At 40.7% G+C, this 26,691-nt stretch overlaps 1 protein-coding gene and 1 long non-coding RNA gene across 5 annotated transcripts in view; one reads left to right on the plus strand and one right to left on the minus strand.

Moving 5' to 3' along the window:
• Nucleotides 1–10,413, minus strand: part of KHDRBS3 (KH RNA binding domain containing, signal transduction associated 3) — a 103,023-nt gene extending 92,610 nt beyond the window's left edge. For 2 of the 3 annotated variants that reach the window (XM_064442045.1, XM_064442044.1), the window contains exon 1: nucleotides 9,885–10,413. In XM_064442045.1, the coding sequence (XP_064298115.1) occupies nucleotides 9,885–9,972 (88 nt within the window). In that variant the 5' untranslated portion in view covers nucleotides 9,973–10,413. The remainder of the gene's footprint in view (nucleotides 1–9,884) is intronic. The other variant, XM_064442043.1, reaches the window with a different exon arrangement.
• A 131-nt stretch (nucleotides 10,414–10,544) lies between these two features.
• Nucleotides 10,545–26,338, plus strand: LOC135311843 (uncharacterized). 2 transcript variants are annotated; one of them, XR_010371365.1, is made up of 5 exons: nucleotides 10,545–10,636; nucleotides 13,358–13,418; nucleotides 17,097–17,187; nucleotides 18,820–24,507; nucleotides 24,934–26,338. It is a non-coding gene; the product is annotated as an uncharacterized LOC135311843 (long non-coding RNA). The 2 variants fall into 2 exon arrangements; XR_010371366.1 differs by having other exon boundaries at nucleotides 10,565–10,636; nucleotides 18,820–20,016.
• Nucleotides 26,339–26,691: the final 353 nt, after the last annotated feature.

Below are 26,691 nucleotides of genomic sequence, written 5' to 3' on the forward strand. Positions count from 1 at the left end.
GCATTTTTAATTAACCTTATATTGAACTGTGAACTATTACTTAGTGTTCCAAACAAGAACTGTTATTTCAAGTTACTTGAAAATTCTGTAAATATGTCTATGAACAAATGATTTATAAATAACATTATGGTAGTTTCCCTGTGCTCTGTTTAATCAGCTGATAATAGTGTGGTATTCAAAGAGCTTAAAGTTTAAAAGTCTGGCAAACTATTTCCTTTAAAACTTCATCCAACACTTATCGAATTGGACTGACAGCAGTCTTACTAGTTAGAGCATATACCAAGAGAATAGCACAGGCCAAAGCTATTATTTCAGGTGCTATTCATATCTCTGTTGTATTTGGAAACCCTGTGTCCAAAGATAAGGTAGTTCTATTACAGCCACAGCCTTCACTCGGTATGTGAGCCTAAGCTTGTGATCGAGGTATGAGCAGTAAAGACAAATACCTATGAGATGGCCAAGCAGAAACATGCTTACCAAGAAAGGTGCTAATTTCAAACAGGCCAGTTACCAATTAAAGCCTTTACACCTTGAGCACCAACTTTTTTATATTCACATAGGAAGTTACATGAAAAGTAATATTGACAAAGTAATCCTCTAAGCACTGAAGCCACAGTTAAAATACTGGCTTTCAGGAGGGACCTGCGTTTTAAGAAGCAGACAGAACACATCTGGCTGCGAGAGTTATTGTGACAAGTGAACACCAATGGCACCCAGCACTCGTGTGCAGCTCCGGCTGCATTCCTTGGGGGCTGACCCCCCTTCCTGGCCATGCCACTTCCCCAGGGAGCTCCGGCAGGGCTGGCTCAGCTGAGCACCAGAAGGACAGTGCTGCCCAGCTGGAAATGCAGGGAGCCTTGCCTTTTAAATAATTCCAGAAAACCGTCTATAGACACCTTTCAGGAAAAGCTCCACAGTTAAAAACAGCATGGTGATTTCTCTAATACTTAGAGACCTACTGCTCATACACTGGAGCTTCCTGACACAGTTAGCATCCAAAAACCTTCCTGGGTAAGTTACATCATCAAAATTTCAGCATCACAATATTTAAGATACTCTATAGGTATCCTACAGGAAAATCCACTGTGGAACACTCCTCCTTCCAACATGTGCTCATACTAATACTTAATGATTGCCCAAGACAGCCAAATTCACAGAAGAAAATAAGGCTGGAAGAAATCTTAACAGGTCATAATTCCCACAAGCATTTTATATAGCTGTACTTCTGTCATTCACAACAGTCTCTTCATATTATATTAACAGGCTTCTGTGAAGACTTCAAGCGTCTGCAGAAAAAAAATGTCTGAAAAATACATACAGTAAGCTTTAAAGACATAAATCTTCTGTTGTATGCTTTTATACAGTAGACCAATAAATACCTAATTGTTTTTCCAGACCATGGATGCATGGTGTAACAAAAAGGTCAAGGGTATATAAGTGAAAAGAATATTTAAGACCAATTTGTGTTCATAAGACAAATTGGACCACAGTAGTCCTTTCCAGTCTTAAAATCTAGGGCTAAGGTGCCACATTTCACCTTGCAGACTGTCTACTCAGCCTAGGATATCATTAGGATCTCTAGAAAAGCAGCAAGAGTTAACTAGAGCTGGAGGTGTCACTGCACCTACCTGCTGTGAAGCAGAAAGTAAAGCAGATTAGCCCCTCCACACACAGCCAGAATTTAAATGGAGAAACAGTCAAATCATTAGTAAGAAACTGTTTCACCTTGAGAAACTCCTCCACTAACTATAAAAGTTTTGGGGAACCCCTGTAAGGAAGGCAAAGACTCAGCACTAACACACCCTTCTTCCTTGAAATTAGGGCTTCTTGATCCTAAAAACAGGCTGGAAACAGTCATGAAACAGATAATTCATAAAGTGACAAACCACTCTAGGTTTCTGAACTTCCATGTCTGTACAAATAGATCAAGAACATTGTACTCAAGCTGTGTGAAGGCAAGTCTAGAATATACAATCTGTTTTCCTTCAAATTCAGGGAGGCTTATAGGGTGTAGTTAAGCATAAAACATGAAACAGACACGATGGACCTTAGTGCTTTTCATTTTTTGCAAAAGTGAAATTTATTTTACATTATTTTGGAGGTGAACAGAAGAGAAGGGTTTTTTGTACTTCACTGGTTTACACCATAGAGCTGTATCACTCAAATCTGTGTACGCAGCCTATCATTTCTTCCTGGTAGCACGATAAAGACAACATGAAAATATCAGATCCTCAGTATCCGAGTGTTAGGGAGCTCAGGGAGCAGAAACCAGGCTGCTGACCAGAGACACATCAGGATTGGTGCTTCACCACCACTTCTAGTTGACCTTCTCTCGTTAATTAGGACACAGATCAAAAGGAACCAGGGACAAAAATTTTTACCCCTTATCAGTTGACAGAAAAGGAAGTGCATGAAAGGAATAATGACTGCACTAAAAGCAGTCCTTCTATTTCTACATCTTAAAAACATTCTTATTTATTTTCCTGATGCTTTGGGTTAAATTTTGCTTTCAGACACATCTGCTTTCCAGAGTATTGTTACTGAATAACCAGAGGCAGTAAGATACTACAGGCACATTTACTCTCCAAGCATTCAGTAAATGCAGCAGTATTCAGTGTCAGAGCAACAGCAGTAATTTGGTTTCTTCCTAGATTCTGTCTTGCCCACAAAAAGGTATCTTCCCCTACTATTCCTGTTGTACAACCCAAGTGGATTAATAAAGCTGAAGAAAATCAGTAAATCCTCAAAGGATTTGCAACTTCAGATTTTCACTGTCACTGCATTATACCAAGATCAGCACAGCATTTTTAACAAATTTTCTTTTGGATTAAGTGCAAGAATAGGTTTACTGAGATGATTTCTAATCTTTTAGGTTTCCAATTATTTTGTCAAGAAATTCTTCCTAGAAAATGAAGACCTACAAAATAACACCTATATAGGCCAAAAAAGTGAAAGATTTACCAACTACAAGAATTAAACTGACATTCGATTGCTGCCTTGCAACTTGGTTCCTGTTGAGCTGCTAGCTGAAGCCAAAAGCCTGATAAACACATCAAAATAAGATATGGAAGGCAGCCAGCAGAACAGCAACTGGAAATGGAGAATAGGAAGGAAATCATTTAACTTTACAGGTTCTTATTAATTTTACCTTGACAATAAGGTAAGAGAATGAAAAACAAAAGAACAATAAGTGATAAATATGACAAAGTTGAGTTCAAGCAAAGGAACATTAAGATAGGATAAACAAAGAATAACACATGCACTGCTCAGCTGTTGAGACACTCAAGATACAGCTTTTTCAGCTTAACAATGTTTCTTCATCCCACCTCTCCAGTTGCTACTTTTAATTTGCTCTTGTCATAAGTAGCCAGCCTACATCTACTGTATATCCCAAGTCACTGACAGTTCAGTGAAAAGCTTAACAATTTTATCAGGTGTCCAGAAACATTTTTTAATTGAAGATGTCAAGATGCAAAATCTACCAGTTCTTACATCTGATTTAGGAGCTAATCATCCATTGCTAAGGCACTGTGCTTTATTTTTTCATTTGCACTTTTTTGGCCAGACATTTCATCACCAGTTTAAAGGGCCTCTTAGCACCTTTTTTACCTCTGTGAGGTTAGTAAGGCACTCAAACCACAGGTTAACCATCATTTTCACAAACCAATCAGACTAGCAAGAGGCCTACAGACCTTCAAGCTTGCAAAGCATTGTATTCTTCCCATGAACTTCAAAGATGAAGACACATGGACTTCTGTACCTAGAGTGTCACAAGAAAATGACATTCCCCAGCCCATATGCCCTTATGGCCTTAGCTTAAGGCCATAAAGATATTAATTTTCCAGCTAGTGCTGTACTTGGAAGTCAGTTTGCTAACAATATGTGGCTCTAAAGTAATTCCCAAAACTACTACAACCCCTACCATGCAGCTCCCATTGCACAGGTGAGACTTGCCTTCCCAGGTCTCAGGACAGATAACCCCACTTGATCAGGATACTCCACTGGCCTAGTACAAGCATCCTGTCATTTATCATTTTATATTTGAAAAACAGCATTAATAATGTAAACATTAAGCTTGCAAGATTCCTGCAGAGCTCAGCTAAGAACAGTCAGTTAATTCACCATAAAATATTAGGTGTGTCAGTTACCAGTTAATCCATTTAAACATGCTTTTTACTGAAACTACTAAATACTGATTAAGAAGTCACACAGCACCACACTGAATACTTTAGAAAGGCTACTCAGCTCTGAACTTTGATACCCCATTCTTTCAATCAAAGCACATCCGAAATCATTTTGTTTCTTAATTACACTTGAAGTTGGGGGTGTGTGGAAAAACTCAGAGGGCAGAAAGGTCACATTAAGTGACACACACATTAAGTACATGCAAGTCAAGTCAAACAAGCCACAAGCCAGAAAAGCAGCCATGCACGGCTGTGACCTTCTTTCGGATTTCTCCAGTAAATAAGTACTCAGAAGGTTACAGTTTTAATTTGCATGGCTGGTGTCGAAAAGGATTGAAAGTGACAAACCATGTCAGTTTAAATCTGAACCCTTTAAATTCGAGCTCTCTCATTGACTGCCAAAGTAAGTGTGCAAGTGAATTAGAAGTCGGCTTTAGACTAAATGTGATCATCGGTGAGTGGCTGCAGGCTAGGGTCATGCTTCAGAGCATGATGAGCCTAGGGTGAGGTATGTATGGTTATCTTCAGCTGCATTTTGCAGCAGCCCTGTTAACATGACTGGAATAGCTGATAAGTCACATGCCCAGCCCTTTGAGACCAAGACTGGAATCTAATTGTTAATAAGTCCTATGACTTTCCCAATACAGTTTCACTGCAGTAAAAGCAAAGAGGCAACCATTACAAGAAGTGCTCAGTAACACTTCAGAACTTCACAAGGCAGGCTGAGACATGAGGGACAATCTCTGGAATCTCTTATTCACTTCAAACCTTATTACTTTTCATGCTCTTTTAAGAAACTAAAACTAGAACCAGCCTTCCCTGGCTTTGTGGTGCTACCATCACCCCACATCCATTCCTGCCACTGTCAATAAGTTTCTTATCACACTGAGCCTGCCAAATAATCAATTCCCCCTGCACATTTCAATAAATTGTTGAAGTCTGGTTACCAGAAGACAGAAGATTTTCTTCTAGTTAACCTCTAAGACAGACAACTTAGTGACTTGCTGTCTAAAAAATGTTTGTCTGAAGAGCAAATCACAAAACTATCTTATTCAAATTAGTGGGATGCTCGGAGTAATCCTAAAACCCAGATTTCTTCATCTATATTTGCTTTAGAAAATGCTGACGACATTCACAAAGTGTTTTGCCAAACTCCAAGAGCAGGACACTTGAAACAAGTGTGGCTCGTACAACTGAGACTACAATGAGAGCTTGAGGTTATACAGGAACAGAGTACATGTAACACCATTAGGGGCTGGGAACAAGCAGCACCACACGTCTGTTCCATGCCATGAAACGTCTGTCCTCAGAGGAAAGCGGATGATTCAGCAGCAAACTGGTTTATATATGTAAAGAAATGACATATGTCATGATAATCAAGTACATCTTTTAGAATTGTGGAAAATTAAAATTGTATTCTTGAAATATTAAAGGAAACCCTTGCTAAGCACCTAGAAGCCCTTGCATAGGAAGGCAGATTTGTTCAAAATAAATATCTCTGTAACCTCAATTTATAAGTTCCTGCTTCAAACATTTTTACAAAATTATCCCTTACCTGCTAAAAATCAGACAGTTAATGTTGTTTACAAATGGAGAAACTCTATACACTTTTCCTCACACTCCAGTCTCCCTGATATTCAGGGACGTATTGGTCTAATTATTGAACTCCTACTCAAAATTTGACACAAGACCAGCAAGCCTCTACTGATCAGTACTAGTCACATCACTCAGTAAAACCATTCAATATACAGCTAGCACATACAGCCATCTACTGATAGGAAAGCTTGTTATTGCTGTACACCATCTCATTGACAATTTAAAGGAAGCCTCACCAATTTAAGACATTACCTCAGACCTCAGAGTAGCTAAAATGAGCTTGTAAGGAAGAATTCCACAGGTACCATCTACAGAGAAGTAATAGCTGTCTTCCAGCAAAGGCACCAGGACTCATAAGGATTTCAGCTGCCCTAACTGATCACAGAGTCCTCTCCACCTACACATTTAACATCACACAAATCAAACAAGTGCCAGGCATCCATCTTAATATCTCCCCTGTTGATACCAGAGCTGTTTTGTAACATGTTTTATTTACAGTTCGCTTCTTCCATCTGCAATTTCATACTTTACCCAACATTCACAAAATACTGTCATAAATCAATACTATACTTAAATGTGAGACAAAGATAAAGTAACTCTTCTCTTGCAGAGCTTTCAATATTTTTATAGCATCACTCATGAACTAAGTTATGACAATCAACATTACACCTGGACATTTACCAACATTTACATAAGACACCAAATGCAAACAAAATCAGTCTTCAAAAAGTCTCCAAAAAAGGTTTAAAAAGTAAAGCTACTCAGTGCCTCGCAACAATAAACACAAGGAACAAGCCTGATTTCAGAACAAGCATCACTTTCACATACAAAAGTGCTTTTCAGATTTTGCATAAAGACACACCTGGGAGTTTTAAACAGGAAAAACACAAGTACACATGTCCTAAACTCTTCCTTCTTCACAGAACCTCATCCTTCCCAAGGTACATCAATTACAGAACTTAATTATAAAATAATAATTGGACATAACCTTCTAGTTGCCACTGTCTGGTACCAGCTGCTAATTAATCCTATTAGCAGGGTCACCTTAGACCCACGCAAAGTAACTCTACTTCCAATTTAAGGGTTTACAGGTAACAATACCCCCTTTTTAGGAAGACATACTGTTCAAGCATACAGTAAATCATCTTAGAGCAAACATTATAGTCTAGTCTCCTGCAAGAGATTCCTACTGTTCTAAAATTTAAGCAGCAGCTGAATGTTTCAATGACTGTTTAAAGGAAAATTTAACAATAGGTCTTGTATTTGTGTCCCAAGAGACAAGTCGTCAAATACTTGAGCAGAGTTTTCAACAAGAAAAATCAGCACTTCCATATACTTTGCAGGAACAATGAAGGATATTGATCTTTGATTTCAATGTTTTTTGAAATGCTTAAAACAAGGTTTTGTTAGGGCAAGAGGAGGTGCCGTCATCTCCCAATTCTGAAACACAGATTAATAATACTGCCCAGGAAAGGATTCTTGCAGCATCCTAGTTATTGCCACATTGTTCTTTTTCAGATAAAAGGCTACCCTAGAACTCCGAAAGCATGTCAAGCTCCACTTTTTTCCTGTATCACTTAGAATTATGTAATTTGTGCATACCCAAATTATAATCTGTAATTATAAGCATAACATGCAAATGTGTCCACTTCTATTCCAGACCTATAATTAACAGATTTTGGAAGTCCCAGCACAGGACTTTTCCCTAGAAACCAATTTTCAACACTATTAGAAATTTGTTAGTGATTTGGCTCCTTTGTCTACACAGTACACACACTTCAATTCCTTCAGCATTTTAGAAGGGTTTACTAATTCAACCATACAATTCTTAGAAATCAGTCTTGAGTTTCTGAAGAAACTTGGCTATTCTACAGTACAGATAGTAAATGTAATAGTATTAAGACAGCAAAATGCTATTACATAATTAAGCTGGTTATTTTAAGCACTTAAAACCTTTGCTGAGACTTTCTTGCACATACCTGGAAGAACCCAAACTGAGAAACAGGTTTCATTCTAAATCAAAAAGGTAAACAAACCCAGTTTGAAAACATTAAACAAGCCATTTCATTTGCCTGTTCACTGAACTAGCATAGAAAGAACCCAGTGGACCTGACATATGAAGCACAAGCCAGAACTATTACATATACATTTCCATACATATTTGCCTTCATTTAACTGCACAGAATTGTTGAAATTGACAATAAAAAAAGAGTCACTGATAAAGTTGCACCACAACAGGATGGGTTTGTAAAACATCTCCTCTTGCATTTCCCACTTGTATTACACAGTCATTTCACCTTATTTGGTTCTTTGGTGTCTGTACAACTGCCTAAATTATCGATTTTACATAGATACTATATAAATTTGCATTTTAAACTAGTTAACCAGTTGATAGTCACGATCCTTAATCTTTTTACCCATCTCTAACATGAAATACTTCAGATTTAGTGTAAGACATCATTTTCAAAGCAAGCAAAAAAGTCTGGAGACGTGCTAGAATACAGAAGTTAGATCCACGTCCATCTATATTAATTTTTTCCACTGACAATATCTTTTATTTTTGGAGCTGAAAGTATGTATGCAGATACCAAGTGTTACATAATAAAAGCAGGCAGAAGTTTGTCCTCTAATTTCTCATTTCAAGAGAACCTCAAAAACCTATCATAGTCCCAAAAAGTCAGTTTTGGTAACAGCCACTCAGTCATATCTACTTCCATAAGCACTGTCTGTAAAACAGTAAGTCACATACTTCTGTAACTTCCTCAAATAATTTACATATGCAAAAAATCTTTCACTAATTTGCAGCCTTAAATTCTCACCCATCAAGCTAACTAGCAAGTTTATTTACAGCAAACAATACAAATATATACTAGTATAATTATCCTTCCACTATCAACAGTGGTATTTTTATAAAATTAGGGAAAACATGCAAAACACCAACCATCCAAGGACACGCAGCTACAACTCACATGGCATATACATTCCACAGCTGAAACTGTGACAGCTGCTCCTAACTCCGGAGTATTTCAGACAATAGTTGATTCTCCTCCTGATTTAGAGATGAGCATTCGCAATCCATTACACATCAAAAACGACAACAAATCATTAAAAGCAGCAATACTGATTTCGACCTATTCCTGTTACAGGAAAGTACACTAGTACAGCTTTGTAATCACTTCAGCTGAAGCCAAAATCATTTTGACTGTCATTAAGTTATATTAGAAGATCAGTTTGTAACTTGTTTCACTTGACCACCCCAAGCACCTATCAAGGGTTCATCTCTCCAGAGCTGTACTTGAAAATCACCTGCCAATTATACAATACTTCCAAATTTGCATTAAGTCACATTGTAAACCACATAGAATTACTTCCCTACTGAGTACGGTATCACTAAAGCAAAGAGCCAGCACTTTAAACCATATCTAACATGTCAGATGCAGAAAGGGTAGGAATCACTTGTTATTTGGAGTCATATAATAAAATATGCTTTTGGGTTTTTAAGAAAATCACCAAAACGTATTGTTGGTTCCTTAATATTTTAGTTCCCGATCCGAGAGGTCTTAGGAAAGGACATAGGTTGTAGGCTCCGATTTGAAAAGGCTCACATATATACAATAAGCTACTTACTGTTCGGAGCAGGGTAGGAGAAGAGCACCTTTGGGGGTTTTAACCGCCCTGGAGCCCAGGGCGCAGAAGACCCACGCTGCTCTACGCAATTCATCTTGGAATAGTCTGTAACTCGGGCAGTGAGCGACTCGCTATTGCGAAACAAAACCCCACACCTCCGAAAGCGGAGCGCTTCGGGAGGGCAGCGGGCGCCCGGTGCGGCTGCGGAGCCGCGGGAGAGCGGCGCGGGGAGCGCGGCCGGCGGCGGGGCTGGAGGCGGGGCAGCGCCCGGGCAGCGCCGCCGGACCCGGGCCGAGCCAGCAGCGGGCTCCGGGAGCAGGCAGGAACCGGCGAACACCGACAGCCTCGACACAAAAAAGAAAACCCGAAAACACCCACCCAGCGGCGCGAAGCTAAGAGCAAACCCCTCGCTCGGCATCCCCCGCGAACTCCGGCTCGTCCCCGCGGCGGGACGAAGCGGCCCCGCTCCGCCCTCACCTTGGTTGACCAGCCGCAGGGCGTGGGTGAAGGACGGGTCCAGCGAGTCCTTCTCCGCCATCAGCTCGGGCAGGTACTTCTCGTCCATGGCAGCGGCGGCCTGGAGCGGCGGCGGCGGCGGAGCGCCGGGTGCCCCCGCGGGGAAGGGGGCGGCGGCGGCGCGGGTCCGAGTCCCAGCCGGCGGTAAATCCTCGGAGGCAGCGCTTCCCCCCGGCCGCCTCCCGCCCGGGGCTGCGGGGACGCATCCAGAGGGAAGCGCCGCGAGCCCCCGGCCGGGAGCGGGGCGGGAAGGGGCGCGGGCCGGGGGGCGCCCCCCCGCACCGGACAAGGGGCGGCGAGAAATCCCTCTGAGGAGGCGCGCGGGGCGGTGGGAAGGGGGGCGCCCCGGGAGCCGCCGACCCCGGCGGGACGGGCCGCCGCAGCCCCGGGCACACGCGCGGGAAGAAGAAAAGGGAGAACGTGAGGCGGCCGAGGCGACCCCGCACCCCGCCCGCACGTCCAGCGGCGCCGCGCCGACTGAGCGGGCGAGCCCCACCGCGCCAGGTTTAAATACCCCTGCCGAGGCCCCGCCCCCAGCCGTCCCTCAGCCACGCCCCCTGTCCTCCGAGCCCCGCCCCGTGCCACAGCCCCGCTCCCCGGCTCCTCCCAACGGGCGGGGATAGCAGAGCCCCCTTCATTGTCGCCCCGCCTACTCAAGTGACGACTTCTATTGGGTGGTGTGCTTGTCAGTCAGGGACGGGCCGCAGCTCCGGGTTGGTGGCCGCTGTTGTCCTGCTGCGCCCCGCCGGTGGGACGCTGAGGGAACGCTCCCGTCAGCGGCGCCGCGCGGGGAGCGGAGCGGGGACGGGCGGCGCTGAGGGGCGGCGGGGAGCGGCGCGGCGCGGAGCGGGGCTGGGCCGCGCTGCGGGACGGCGGGGAGCGCGGGGCGGTGCTGAGGGGCGGTGGGGAGCGGAGCGGGGCTGGGCGGCGCGGAGGGGTGGCGGCCGGGGAGCGCGGGGTCCCGTTAAAAACGACAGCGGACACTCCGCGGAGCGGGGAGCTGCTGCTGTTCGCTCCAGGGACCCGAGCGCGCCCCGGCGGCGCCGGCGGCTGTGCGGGCGCCCGGCCTGCGGGAGCGCCCGAGCGGAGCGCGGCAGCTGGGAGCGGGGAGGGGGGCCCCGCCGCGCCCCGCCTCCTGCCGGCCGCGCTCCTCCGCCCGCTCCCCCGGGCAAGAGGGGCTGCGAGAGGGGCTCGGGGCAGCCCGGGCAGCGTCCTGACCCTGCCTTTCCCGTCCCAAGGGGAGGGGGAACGAAGAAAGGCAAGATTTGTTCTTAAAAGGAGGAGTAAAAACGCTGTTTTAACGTCTTTTTCCTCCCTCAAACAGCGGTACTGGGTGTTTATCCAGCATTTTGTACTTACGCCTTTAGTAATACAAAGCACTTCATAAATACTAGCCAGAAAATCTTCCTTCGGCTGAATTACACCGATGGGCCGTGGTGAGCAGGCTTATGATTCAGCAGCAGCCTGTTTTACAAGAGAGAGAAGCAAAGTTCTAAGGACCCTTGCTCAAGCCTGTTCTAGTTTTTTCAGTGGATACGCTTGGTATATTAGATCATTATTCACTTTGATCTTTAGCTTTGAGGCTTTACATAGCCTCCTCATTAGACCTTAGGTGTTTCATCAATGAGTCTTTGCTGACAAAAGCCCAAAGGAAGCGAGACCGAGAGCACAAGGGCAAAACAGGAAAGTTACTAAATCACTGAAGCCAGAATCTTAATGCTAAAGTAATGTTTTCCTCTCTCTCTGTCGATTTTCAACTAACGTTTACTGGAAAAGCCGATAGGAAATTAAATGATAAGCAACAGTTAAAAGACCACTGAAAATATTCTTATTTCTGTGAATTGAATAATCATGCATTTACTTTTTATTTCATTAAAAAAAAAAAAAAGGTTTGCAATGTATCTTTGCAAAGATAGGGATATCCTTGCAAGATAGGGAGAAAAAAAGCTCTGAAAAATAGGCTAGCATGAGAAATCACTCACTCAAAGCTTGGAAGCAGAGGTTAAGGCTCCCTTCTCAGAATTACATGTGCTCTTTCACCCTTAAAACAGAAGGACCATATATTAAGGTATCATTTCTTGTTGCATTTTACAGACTGGAATATTTCATAAAACAATGTCTGACGCGTTACAATATGAAATATACTTGATTTATAATCTCTCTAAAACCATTCCAAATAAATCTTGACCCAGGACTACAGGAACAAATTTACAAAGTTATAATTTAAAAGTTTTCCTGCATGACATCAAGCCTGACGGATAGGACTAAAACATTCAAGCAACTGGAAGAAGTTGGATTACAATGAATGTTTTATTTCAACCTTCCATATACATCTTTTATAAAACACTACTGAAATGCAGCCATCTGTTGTGAAAGAGGCAGACACATACAACTTTGACACAGAACAATATGTAGGAGTGTAATCTTTATTGAATGACCTGGAGCAGAATAATCCCTATCTTTGCCAGTAGAGCTGAAACTGTATTTGAAGTCCCTCTACAGCATACAGGACCTCAGACAGAAAGGCAGCTATTTTATTACAAATGGTGTAAAGCACAGTGTACCTTTCTCGGTAAGAGTCATATTTGTCCTGGTAACTGATTAAATAAACATTTGGTGTTTCAAGAAACCACAGTATTTCTTCCCAAATTATACCAATTCCCACTGGCTTACAATGCAGAAAGACTTAATGGATGTCTGAAGACTTGTTTCTCACCAGGTCTGTAATAATATAGGAATTACAAAATTACCCACATTTTACCCTATTGTTCAAACTCAAACCTGCACCTAACAAGTGCAGTATATATTGTTTTCTCCAATGAAATTCACTAGGATGTAATAAAACGAGGAGGACGGAAAGGATGGGAAATTATGAGCCTCAGGCCACAGAAAGCAGCCTAAGATGTGGTTAGCTGGGAAAAGCCTGCTGAGCGTAATTCTTACTCTCCAGGAATGGCAGGAAACACCAACTTCTTAAGGATTGATTGCTTTCTTGCTACTGAAATCTATACAAAGCCTGAAAAGCAGCTTGATCAAGGAGCTGCCCAGTCAGTATTAGCTTTAGTATTCACAAATGTTTAGAAGTCTTTAGTCCAAACTCCTAAGATTCACGATTTAAATGTGCTTATCCCTACTCTCCACCACTAAGCTGAACGGTTTTTGACACGTGCCTGCTCTGCTGCTTATATGCTGGTGGTAGTCTCAGGAAGTTAGTCTGGTGGGTGTACATCAGTCAAGAGCCAGTGTCAGAGTAGTGTCCATTACTTCCCTTAAAGCGCCGGTGTTCTGACTGGACAGTGAGCCTGCCTATTTCTAAGCAAAAATTGTAGATGCCAAAATTAATATTCAGATGTCATAGAAGCATTAGGACATGTTAGTACCTTCACTCTCAGGGGTGAGATTCACTTTCTTACTTCTTGTACCTTTTGATGCAGCTGACGGGGCGTCTGAGGACTATGTGTGAAGAGGCAGAAAGTGAGCTGCATCGTCTCTCTGGTATGTAGGTTCTGTAGAAATTATTGCAGTCACATTTTCTGTATTTGCTGGTAAACATAAGCAATATTTTAATCATTTAAGTCTTTGTTCCTAATATTGTAAGCACACCTAAATATTTGTAATTTTGCCTAAATTACTGTTCACTCATATTTTGATTTTGTGTGACTAGTGTTACTCCATTTATTTAATAATCATATCAAGCTGCCACTGATTATGGTAGACTTTTCATGGCTCTAATGTAGTTCTCACCTCTGATTTACCTCTGGGTTCCTGATTTAAAGCTCAGGCCACAACAGACTGTTACGAAACCATTATTTATTTGAGACTTCAGCTCATTAAAATGCACACAGCCGAAGACCTATAGAAGCAGGGTCTATTTTGGGAAATGGTTTGTCACAAATACCACATCTAGTGAATATGTCCTTGATGTGACTCACCACAGTTCTGATTAGCATGTTGCTAAGTAGGTGCTGGCTTCCTTAGTATTCCAATATATCACTTGCCAATTTCTATTAGGCACATGGAAATTACCATTGCACTCCTTTTTCCAATATTCCTGTGGCCATTTCTTTTTTTTTTTTTGTTATACTTGCATATGGGCTACAGTATGAAAAAATAGACAAGAGTATACTGTCATGTCAAGACATCCATCATGAAGCATTTTCAAAAGCTCTGGATGCTTTCTGCTAAAAATTCATTGCTTTCCTTTTCATACCTTTTGCCCCATAGTTCAATGGTTAGCCTATTTTCATCCGTATTGAAATTTATTTCAATGTCAGCTATGTTAAGGTTGTTTCTTTCAAAAACTTGTTATATTGTTTTCATATAGTGACTGAAAATATGGTGGCACAGAACTTACATGCCTGAAAGCCTTTTTTTTACTAACATAGGCTCATAGAATCATTAAGGTTGGGAAGGACCTCTACAATCTTCAAGTCCAACCATGAACCCAATGCCCCCAGGCATCCTAAACCGTGCTCTGAAGTGCCATGTCTACACATTTTTTGAACACCCCCAGGGATGGTGACTCCACCACCTCTCTGGGCAGCCTGTGCCAATGCCTCACCACTCTTTCAGTGAAGAAATTTTTCCTAATATCCAACCTAAACCTCCCCCGGCACAACTTGAGGCCATCTTCTCTTGTCCTATCACAAGCTGCTTGGGAGAAGAGACCAACACCCACCTCACGACAACCTCCTTTCAGGTAGTTGTAGAGAGCAATAAGGTCTCCCTTCAGCCTCCTCTTCTCCAGGCTAAACAACCCCAGCTCCCTCAGCTGCTCCTCAGAAGACTTGTGCTCCAGACCCTTCACCAGCTTCAGTGCCCTTCTCTGGACATTCTCCAGCACCTCAGTGTCCTTCCTGTACTGAGGGACCCAAAAATAAATACAGGATTTGACATACAACCTCACCAGTGCTGAGTACAGGGGCACGATCACTGCCCTGCTCCTGCTGGCCACACTATTCCTGATACAAGCCAGGATGCTGTTGGCCTTCTTGGCCACCTGGGCACACGGCTGGCTCATGTTCAGCCAGTTGTCAACCAACATCCCCAGGTCCTTTTCCTCTGGGCAGCTCTCCAGCCACTCTTCCCCAAGCCTGCAGCGTTGCATGGGGTTGTTGTGACCCAAGTGCAGGACCCGGCACTTGGCCTTGTTGAATCTCTTATGACTGGCCTTGGCCCATCAATCCAGCCTGTCCAGATTCTTCTGTAGATCCTTCCTACCCTTAAGCAGATCAACACTCAACACAAGATACTTTCTTCCTGCAAACACGCACCTCTTCATGCCAGTCTTCCATTTTTTTTAATACCTTCTTTTATGGTCTTAAAGATCAGAAATGGGCTGACAGGAACCTCATGAAGTTCAGTAAGGGGAAGTGGAAAGTCCTGCACCTGGGTAAGAATAACCCCAGGCAGCAATACATGCTGCGGGCCACTGAGCAGAAAAGCAGCTTGGATGAAAAGGACCCAGTGGTCTTGGTGGACACCAAGTTGAACATGAGCCAGCGATGTGCCCTTGCTGCAGAGAGGGCTAATGGTGTCCTGGGCTGCAGTAGAAGTGTTGCTCTCAGCTTGCGGGAGGTGATCCTTATCCCCTGCTTCATATTGGTGAGGCCACATCCGGAGAGCTGTATCCAGTTCTGGGCTCCCCAATACAAGACAGACATGGACATACTGAATAGAGTTCAACGAAGGGCCATGATGATGATGAAGCGTCTGGTGATCTCTCCAATGAGGAAAGGCTGCGAGAGCTAGGACTGTTCAGCCTGGAGAAGAGAAGGCTCAGGGGGATCTTGTTGATGTATATAAATACCTGAAGGGAGGGTGCAAAAAGGGTGAAGGCAAGCTCTTTTTGGTGGTGCCCAGGGAGGACCAGAGGCAATGGGTACAAACTGAAACACTGGAGGTTCCCTCTGAACATCAGAAAGCACTTTTTTACTGTGAGGATGACCAGGCGCTGGCACAGGTTGCCCAGGGTGGCTGTGGAGTCTCCCTCAGAGATGTTCAAAAGCCATCTGGATGCAGTCCTGGGCAACTGGCTCTAGGCAGCCCTGCTGGAGCAACGGGGTCGGACCATATTCTGTGTTGTAGAAAAAATTGGCAAAAAATATTTTTTTTTAACAATTATATGCCTCATTCAAGTTGTACATTTGTATTTTTTATATTATGTTATAGAGTCAGTACTGAAATAGCCAAAAGTTTAACAAGCCTTTTCTTGAATCTGAACTGGTTTTGTGTAGTTTCTACTGTTCCTGTGTACCCATAAGTGTGATGAAAAAGAATATGTAGAGTATCCACAAGTAACTGCTATTCTGATAACTGTAATTTTACATTAATGAAGGGCTACTCTTAAATTCTCCTCGTTATGTATTGGCCCACAGTGTGTTTTCTTGAATGAGCTAAGAATCTACGGTAGAACAAGTAAATGACTAAATCTTTCATGTTACGGAAAACATCATCTGTGAAATCATTCAGACTGTGAGCCCAATACCATTTTCATCCTTCCCTCCACAATTGCTCTAGATTTCTGCCAGTCTTAGTCATCATCTTCATTATGGTCTTCAGCTCTCTTAAGAAGAAAATATTTTTATTGGCTTTAAGCACTAACTCTGGAGAGTTAAATCCGTCTCTATTCCTAGACATAACCAAAATGATTAACGCCAGTTTTCCATCAATTGTAATTGAATTTTAGATTGCATCTCCTTGTATCTGTTGCCTGTGACATTAGGATTTTGTCATAATCTTTTGTTGTTGTTTCAGTATAGTATCAATAATGGCTAATTCCAAACAGTCCTTCTAGTATATCATTGCACCTTCCTTAAAAATCTCATATGCAACAGTCATGATAAAAAGCATTTTCTTGAACTGCCATCTTCCAGAGAGCTGAAAAGTGGGTTGCTACACTCTGCCTGGCCTGAACTCCTGGTACCCAGGTTGAACACATAGTACGTAGAATGTACGAGGCTTGGAGAGCAAAAAAACCTGCATCATCTGTAGCAGTAAATTTTGGCTTCCACCTTATTGTTCTTTTTAGGTCTTAAAAGCTAACACGCTGTATTAGAACAGCCTCTCCAGTTTCTAGTGCAGTAATTCAGGCAATTCGTTGCAGCGAGTTCACCACCTTTTTCATTACATTCATATATGCCGTGATCCAAAGGGCTTTTTTCTTTCCTTTAGGCATTATTGCTAATGGCAGTTGTAACAACGCACAGTCCTGGAACTGCATGCACATATACATTGATCATACGATGTGCCTGTAGGCATCATGGTGAACTTTATTTTCTCTGAAGTATTTTGTAGAATTAAAAGAGTCTTTTCTAATTTTGTTTTAAATAAGGTGCAATGATTTTACAGCTCTCTGGCCCAGTATTGGCTTTGCACATGTATTTATTAAAAATCTAGATTTTGACATTTTCCTGTATATACTTGCTAATACTCAATGTCCTTCTAATGATGCAAAAGATATCAACATTATCATGGTGAAAAATTTTTTTTTGTATATTCTTTTTCTCTTGTGTCATATTTGGATTTAAATACTTCCTTACTGCCCCTTTCTTGATCCTGTACTGATAATCTGTTCTACTATTGCTAAAATCCTCTGCTAGGAGCTTTTGCAAATTTGTGTGCTCTTTACTCTCCCGTTTCCCTGTGTACTATGCTTATAAAAGTGGATTGCTTTGTGCACTCTGTGACTGTCTTCTCTAGTGCTGGACAGTCAAATGGATTACAAACCTCGATGCATCTGGTCCTCCCACATACCTCTTTTATTGCTCGGAACGTGGGTGATGCCAAATCCACTGCACTCTCATCTTTGTTATACCTGTCTTCTTCCCGGTTGCACCTCTTTTAGCACATTGTGTTGTGTGCTAATGAATGTTCTCTTTTGTTCCTACGACAGCTTTTTCCTGTGCGAAAATGTTTGTTGCTATTTTTTTCTCTTATATTCAATCCCATTCAAAGCCTGTCTTTCACTGACTGTCTTTCTTAACTGCCAAGGCCTCATCAGCCATAACTTATCAGTTGTCTTAGTAAGACCTTGATGTGTCTCACAACATTTATCTTTGTATGGTGATGTTTTCTTTAAAAAGAAACAGAACTCAATTCAGAATGATAATCTGTGTTTTCCTGTCTGCTTGTATGAGTTTACTGGATACCTGAGCTTTGAAAATACCCCTGCCTTTTTCCTTGTTACCTAGTGGAACAAATAGCTATTCAGGGTGAAGAACGTTATCTGCTCCAACCCTGAAAGAAATCTGCTGCATTAATATCTTCTGTATACCACTATTTTCTGCAATACTTCTTTTCTGATCTACCCATGGTCCATTTCTTTCATTATTCTGCATGAAAACTGTAGATAGTTCCTTTTTTTCTCATAATATATCAGCAAATATCATTGTTCAGACTGCTCAGATCCTTAAAAAGCTAGGGTAAACTAAAGTTATTATATAATAGAGGCCATTTGGTGATGGTAGTTTATTGCATTTGATTTTAAACAGAGTTAACTCAGAAGAATCATGAAGCTGTCTTATAAAAAGCAGTCCTTCAGCTTCTCTTAAGGGGGACGATGGACAACAGTAAAATGTCCATTTTTCTTTTGGGGAAAAAAAAATACTTAAAATGCTGGAAGATGGGGGGGTTTAGTCCAGGTGCTCACCTGCACCAGCTACTTCTACAAGAATGAGCCAGAACACACTTCAAGAAAACTTTGCAGACTATGATGAGACCAAAGTACACACAAAAACAATGACACTTTTAAGTGACCTTCAAGAGTCTGCGTATGTGAAGTGAGATTACGAAGCAAAGCAGCAGCTGTAGGAGAGCCCCAAAGAAACTGGGGTGGGGTGGGGAACTGTTACCAAAAGGACCATAAAGCACTCTAACCCATTCTTTTCCTGTTTAGGAATGGGAGCATGCTCCTTCTGCACCTTTTACAAGTAACAGAAGAAAGAGGATGAACTCACTGTGAAAGACAGCAAGACTCAGCTCCTGCTCGAAGTATACAGGCAAATCGGTATGTGAAACGTGGATTTTGTAAGTGCTCTCACTCTGCCAGGCAAGTGTCCTACAACGGAAGGATCAAGCAGTGCAAACTGGTCTCAGTATCCTGTGTTCTTTTGTGATGCAGAGAGATAAGGGACAGAAGCAGAATCATCAAACAGTTGCCATCAGAGATTTGCTCCGCTCACTAGCAATCGCTGTAAAGGCTAGCATGTTTTTATGTCTGGCTCCAAATAATGTCATTTGCACTTTTAACACAAAGTAGTTCTGTTTTCTAAAGCCAAGCTTTCAAACCACCGATTAATACCAGCTCCACACTGAATGTTGGTGTGTTACATATGTATCTCATTGCTTAATTTTGTAATATGACAAAGCAGGTAGCCAATATGTGCAAAACAATTGTTTTGAAAAAAAAATTCAGCTGTGTATGTATCAATAATTATTAGTAATAGAAAAAGAGAGTACCTGTGGTGGCAAGGCACAGTTGTGCCCGATGCTACATTTATGAATTTTATCCCACAAGAAAATCACCATTTAAATCTGTCACATAAGTGTAAATTCAGTTCTAATGGAACTTCTAGTCATTGTGTTCTGGTCTTATACTTTGAAATAAAATGTTTCGTTACTTAACTTTCTCTAATTTTTTGCAATAAGCAATCTAAGAGTTATCTGTAAGTTTAGCATTTCTTGCTTTAGACAGTAAATAGACAAGGTAATTTCCACTTCAGTAACAGTCTGATTTCATTTTCAGGTTATCTTTTATATCAGACATGATCTGAAATTTAAAGTGCCTGCTCTGCAATATGGTACTGCATTAGAATAGTAATCTTGAGTTCTTGGTAATAATTATATATTTTGTAGTGATTATTTTAAATATACAGCCATCTATTTATTTATTACTTGAGATAAAGTAGTCTGGGTGGAAGTATCAATTCAAATTGTTTATCAGGATTCATCTTCCCATTAATTGTCTCACTGTAGGAGGAAAAAAATATTTGTATCATGCGTTGTTTAAATGCTGAGTGGTCACAGCATCAGGTAGCATTACATGGAGATGCGGGGAGAGAGACTTGTTACAACAGCTGTCACAACCCCTCATGTAAGTTTTACAGTTATAAGGTGGTATCTCGTCAGTTGTCTTACAGCGGCCGTTACTGCATGCAGTTTTAGGAGTGTTTGAACAAGGTAGGTAATTTCAAAATTTCACCTTAAGAGATGAAAATCAGTTTTACCTGCCCTGTTAACAACAAAAAAACTCCAGAAGGAGAGGTTATAATTGTGAACAGTGTGTTGGAATTTTTATGGTGTAGCAAGAAAAAAAAAATCTAAAGTATCAAATCTAGTTACATTTAAAAAAATATCTGGGTACTAATAAAACCCAGGGGAAAGCGCTCTGGGAATACTGCCTGGCAGTTACATATTAGGAGATTGGCTTTTGAGACTTAAAGAGTAATTCTAGAGGCTGTCCCGGATTTGTGAGTCCTAAATGTGTTTTGGAAACAAGACAGAACACACAGAATAGAGCAATATAAAGAGTTGAGAGAGCTGTTGCTTTGGGGAGTGGTAAAGGAAATGTGGCTGTGAAAGAGAAAGAGAAGTCACTGGGAAGAAAAAAATAACCTGTTTCTACAAAGTATGCCTAAGAATTCTGTGGGTGAGAATGACCTGATTTCAGATTTTTAATTTAGAACTCAATTGGGAAACAATAGTCCTGGCCATATGTTCACAAATATCACAGCACTTCTGTCCACGTATTAAGTTGTAGCAAAATGAGGGAAAGTAAGAAGCAGGACCACTTCATTATAGATCAGTGTATGAAGTGAAATGTTACGATAAAAATATGCCTTTGCTTTCCTGCTAGAAGAAATTAATGAAATGTAGTTTCCCTCCCTCACCCAATCATTTTCCTTAATAATTTGGGATACCGACTTAATGCAGTTCTGTGACTTAAACAGAGAAACATATTTTTGTTAAAAAACTTACTAAAAACCAAGAGTTTGAATTTTATTGATGCGCTGTCTTATTTTGGCAGTGAACAGCCATGAATGTAAGCTTGGGTAAGAAATGCATAGTAAGGCTTAAAATATATCCGAGCACACATTTCTATAAGAATAATACATCAATGGGCTGAAACCTCAATTCTGGCTCTTATTCACAGGCCTCCAGGCAGACTTTTTTTTTTTTTAGATTAGTGGAGAATTAGATCCTACCACTTCCCAAGGAAACCACTTCTGTTTTATTAAGGAAACTGTGAAGTTTTTTTGACTTTTGAAGAGTTTACCTCTCATGGAGTTCAAGCAAAAGTGCAATGCTTGACAAACTGGATATGAATGGGTCTTTTAAATTACCTTGAGAAGCTGAGGATATTTTTATAGCATTAGTAGTCGGTAATTGATGCATCCATCCTAAATCTCAATTTTGCTGTGGCAGCAAGTCCTGAAAATTAGCATAACAATCCCAAAGAACAAATGGGTCCCTAGCTGTAAGTTTCTCAGCTACTGATTTTTTCATTCATTACTGTGATTATTTTTTTTCCTAGTGTTTTGCCACAGATCTTTTGTTCACATGGTACAATATGCAGTTAAAATTATCTCATTTGGTATTTGTTTTTCAATAAACAGAATATGTTACACAAATGTGCCATATTCTTGGTTGTATTATAAAACAAATATAATGTTCTAAATGACACAAATAATTAGATTTTAATATTCATTATTGTATTCTTTTTTTTTTTCTTCACAATGGCCTATATTTTATCTATAAGGATAATAACGTCATCTCTTATGTTCTGTATTGCATTACATTTCCACAGCAGTTAGGAAGCAATCCTAAAAATACCCCATCCTAAGTATAGCCAGATACATTTCTATTTCGTTTTTTATATCACATAAATAGAACAGCTATAATTTTATACTAGTAACAGATCTAATCTGAGTAAAAACACTTCAGGTAGGCTGGGACAAATTAAAGCATAAAAGTGGGAATGTGTGAAAGAAACATATGCTTTCATTTCAAGATTTATGGTATTTAGCTATGGCAGTGTTAAAGTCTTGCTGTTTCTTTATATGGAAGAAAATACAAATATTCACATTTCCTTAACACAACGGGCCAGTGGTCAGCTGTAGCTTTAGAAACAATTGCTTTGGCAGATGCTGTTGTCCTCTACAGGCAGGAAAAAATCAGCATGGATTTTCTTTCTCAATGGCAGTCTTACAGTGAGCTGCATGATACAGAACCAAAGAAAAACAGAGTTGAAGAGACTCCACAAGGTCATCTAATCCAACAGTTTGCCCAAGGAAAGAGTCCGGGGGACACTAATATCTGCTGAACTACCTTGCCAGAAAATTGGATACAATGCCCCCAATAAGGACCTTTTCTTATACCTACAGACATCTCCTTTGATATAAAGCGTTATGGGATGCAAGTGCACCAGGACAGAGCTCACTGTAGGACTTGAGCTTTTGCCCTAAAACTGTAAGACAATGTGTGTAATGTTTATCCCACTTGTTCAGGTTATGCAGGTTGCTCTTACACATCCTGCATCTTGTTTGTTAATATTCACCCACCCTCAAGAATGTGAATAATTATGGTATGCTTTTAAAATCTAAGTCTCTTCACAAGTGCTTAGTTAGCCTTTCTTATAATAAACATAAGACAAAAACCTAACTTTAACCCCTACTATGCTATTTCCCAGTATGAATTCTTTTTCAAGTTAATTCAGGGCTCATAGAAGATGCTGAATTGACACCACTGTATCTATTTACATGTGGAATGAGTAAATTGCATGTGAAAGCATCCACCTTTTTTTCCACATGGCTCTTCGAGCATGTTTCAGTCCTCAACAGTTATTAAAATAATACTAGCAATACTATCTCCCAATTAACCCCTTTTTAGCTGAAAAGGTTAATGATTAGTCGACTTCTTTATTTAAAACCTACTGCAATAAAATTGCTGCAGACTAATGGTCTTCCGTGTCTCACTAAATGTAAAGGCCAGAGGAAGACACTTGTGAAAGGTTAACATGAAAGTTATGGACTTTTGAAGAATAAATTCTGAATAAAATCTTCACAATTAAAATGTTAATGCTTCAGTCATTTTTGTTAGATTGCTTTGCCCTGCACTATAGGATGGGTGAGGCTCAGAAAACAATATTCAGTCTAAAAATTGTTCCAAACGAAAGGGCTCGCAAAATAGACATGGCTAGTGTTATTACTACAGTAGTGGTAAGACAAAAGATCTTCATTCGCTAAAAAAAAAGAAAGGAAGTCAAAGGTGTGTTTGTCTAATTTTTCTATTGTAAACTTACAAAAGAATTTGATATTAGATGAGAAAAACACTAATTTGAGAAACAAGTAAATTGTTTTCTTCTTAAAAAATTAAATCGAAGTCTATTGACTATTTGTGGCCCTAATTTTACAGGATGGTTCATCCATGTCAAGGAGCTAAAAAGATCCAAATTATGGCATTTCATTGCTGTGACTGTCCTGAGCTTGAAAGGACTAATATTTGTGTCCTTCAGAAGAAGAAAAATATTCAACTATATAAGTTATTGTTAATAAAAATAAGAAAATTTATTCTGCATCTTCATTTCAAAGACATAAAAATATATTGAATATGTCATTTCAAAAGCATATGAGACACAGGAAGAAAAAAGAGTAGATTCTAAGCTAATTTAATGTTTATATAATCTTTATTGCAACTAGTTTTTCCTTACGTACACCAAGCTCTCAACTTTTGTTTTCTTTCAGGGTTTTTTGTTTTGGTTTTGCTTTTTTGTTTTTTTTTTTTATGAAAGAAACCCATACACCATTTTATACTAATTACTTTCATCCAGATCTGCTGATACAGCAGGAGTCTTTACTGGAGTAATTTCTAACCTGATTTTAAAAAAGCCTTCAACCTCCACCTTAAAAACCACAAAACCCTAAAGGCTCACACACAGCTAGTGATATTTGTAACATGTTTCTTAATCCACATGGAGAGAGAAGCAGCCCTGGAATTTTTAATCCATTTCTGATCCTCCAGAGCTTTAGAACCAACTCACCAAAAAGGGGATTGGCTCTAATATTAGAAATCTTGAAACAAACAAAAGTTAACAAGGATTTTAAAAAGTGAAAAAGCATATTATCTCATATTACCAAGTCCTTTGTGGTTTTTAAGGTTTTTTAAGGCCTCCAAAATTGAAGCTCTCGGTATAGCCCTAGTTGTTTCCTGTGCTACATGTAATTTATCACTTCTTGTGGTGAGGAAATTCTTAGAAAATTTTGTTCCCCCTTCAAATTTTGTTATAAGGAAATTCATTATAACACACAACAGCATTCAGATGTGACAGTATAGTAAATTGAGAAAAGATAAACTCCCTATAAAAAATTAATCTCTTGTCTTTGTTTACAAATACCTGCAAACCCTGAGTTGGGAACAGCTCTACAGTACCAGATGTGGTGGCTGATTCAACTGGGTCTTATCACCCGGTCCCTGACAGAGGTTCAAGAAGGAGGTTTCCTGCTATATGGGCCTTGAGAGCTATTGAAAGATAACTGCTTTGCAACACAGTCTGGGAAATGTAGTTCTACTGCAAGCGATTCTTTTGGTAACTAAACCTTATTAACACACTGGGAAAAGGGGGTGAAGAGCTGGTAGTGTTTGACAAAACTGTATCTTATAGTTAAAGACAACGTGGCCCTGGCAGGGGAACGTTAGGGTGTAACAGGGGTCCGTAACCTTCTGTGTGCCACCTTTGGTCTAGGTTACCTGGTGGTTTTAGAGCCTGTGTTTTGATTTCTTTCAGTAAAGAAACCAGATGCTTTTTATGAGAATAACGTAGGACAGTTTGGTTTGGGTTTCATTATTTGCTTCATAATAGGGTCTGTGAGCAACACGCAATAATCATCTGTTGAAATCTGTTACGACAGGTTTTTTTGTAGTTGTCAAAATCCTGATTTTTCTTAAATTATTTTAATATTCATACAAAGGCTTGATACAGTTTTTGCTTAGTGTTTCTCTTTTTTTCCTGCAGGAATTGAAGTTCTTCTCCAAGCTTTTCATGTCCTGACAATAATTAATGACATTACGGTGCTTTGGTAACCTCTTTAAAATATAGAAAACAAACCAGCATGACAGCAGGTGAAAACAACTACCGGTATAACTGGTAATAGCTATGACCCCATTGTGCCAAAGGTTGTGCAGGAGTCTAACTTCAAACATAAATGAAGACCTCTTATGATGGGCTCTAACGAGCACATTTATAACAGGGACAGGGAGCCACAGAAACCTCAGCCAAAAATAAGCTTTCTGCATCTTCTTACTTTTTCAAGATTGTGTAAGCCTGTGGAGTCCTATAATCTGCTTCAGTGAGCAAAGGTATCCTCCAAGAACAGCTTCTCTGCCTAGCTGTTTTTGATGGCGATACTTCAGTGAAGTAGGACTCCTCCACTACCAGCAACTTAGAGTAAAATTGCATCACGCCACCACTAAAGAGATGGACAAAGAACTGCAGTGATTTTTTGCAATGGTTGTTTTTTAGGTGACTGGAAGAAGCCAAAGCCCACCATGTGCTTTCCCTGCACTGCTGTGGGGAGAACTTGGGGAGACAATCCAGGGTCCCTCAGATTCATTAGGGAATTTCTAGGGCCTCAGCAGTTACCAGTGGAAAAGCCTGAGCATGGGAGAAGTCCAATTTTTGTGTCCTCGCTGCAATTCAGGCACCACAGTCTGTTCTGCAAGGGAGATGCTACACAGCCTCCTCAGTCCAGAGTCAAAAGGTTCATGAGGGAAGATGCCAAATCTGAATGAATGGAAAAACCTTATGCTAAAAACATCGTGATGCCCTCATTGTACAAAATAACCTACTGGGTTTAACACTTACTCAGAAACGGTTTTACACTGGGGCCTAATACCTTGACTTAAGAGCATGGAGTCCTGGAGTCTTGACTTACCCTCAAGATTATTTCTTTTTTAAATCCATTGACTGCAGAATGCAAAACATGGTAGCCTGTAGGTACATTCAGAGCATTCCCCTGTGTTGAAAAGGAGGAAGGATTCATATGGCAGGAGGACAAAGGATGTGGAAGAGTGAACTGCTAACCGACTAGAGCAGCTTCCTGGGAGGGGAGAATCTTCCCAAAGCATACAAGCTAGTTCTCAACAGTTTCTGGGTAAATATTGCAACTACTGGGCTGCTATAATGATAGATCCTGCTGCAGCTGGGTTTCTATAAAGAAAGAAGCTACAAGTGCATTTTGGCATATTTGTCCTGCAGGAATTTAAACTTTCCTATACCATTTGCTCTGCCCAAACTAATAATGTATTGGTTTTTGGTTTTTTGTTTTTATTTTGGGGGGAGAGTTAAAATGTTGGGGCTGAGATAAGCATCTGTATTGATAAAAACCACATAAATAAACAGGAAAAGCATTTACAGACAAGTCCGCAGAGCCCTGGTTATTACAACAGAAATTCCACAGCACGCAAACTGACAATAAACAATCTGTGTGCATAATTCATTTTATTTGAGGGAAGATGTAAGGAAAAAGCAATGTGCTGAAAACTACTTTTGTTTTTGTTAAACTAAGGGAACCCCTTGGGATGCCTTCCCCCATTTATCAATTCCCTTTGAGAAGTAAGCGAAGCTTTATAAGCCTCTGTGTACATGCGCATTTCTAGTGTCTCTAGAACAACAGAATATCATCACATTAGGGTTTAGAAACAGCTTCATTTCCTCATTGTTCTTGTGTTGCTTTTCCCCACTTAAAAATGCTCATCTGCGTGATTTATAGGA

This window comes from Phalacrocorax carbo, chromosome 2 (assembly GCF_963921805.1).
Source record: "Phalacrocorax carbo chromosome 2, bPhaCar2.1, whole genome shotgun sequence".
NCBI lineage: Eukaryota > Metazoa > Chordata > Aves > Suliformes > Phalacrocoracidae > Phalacrocorax > Phalacrocorax carbo.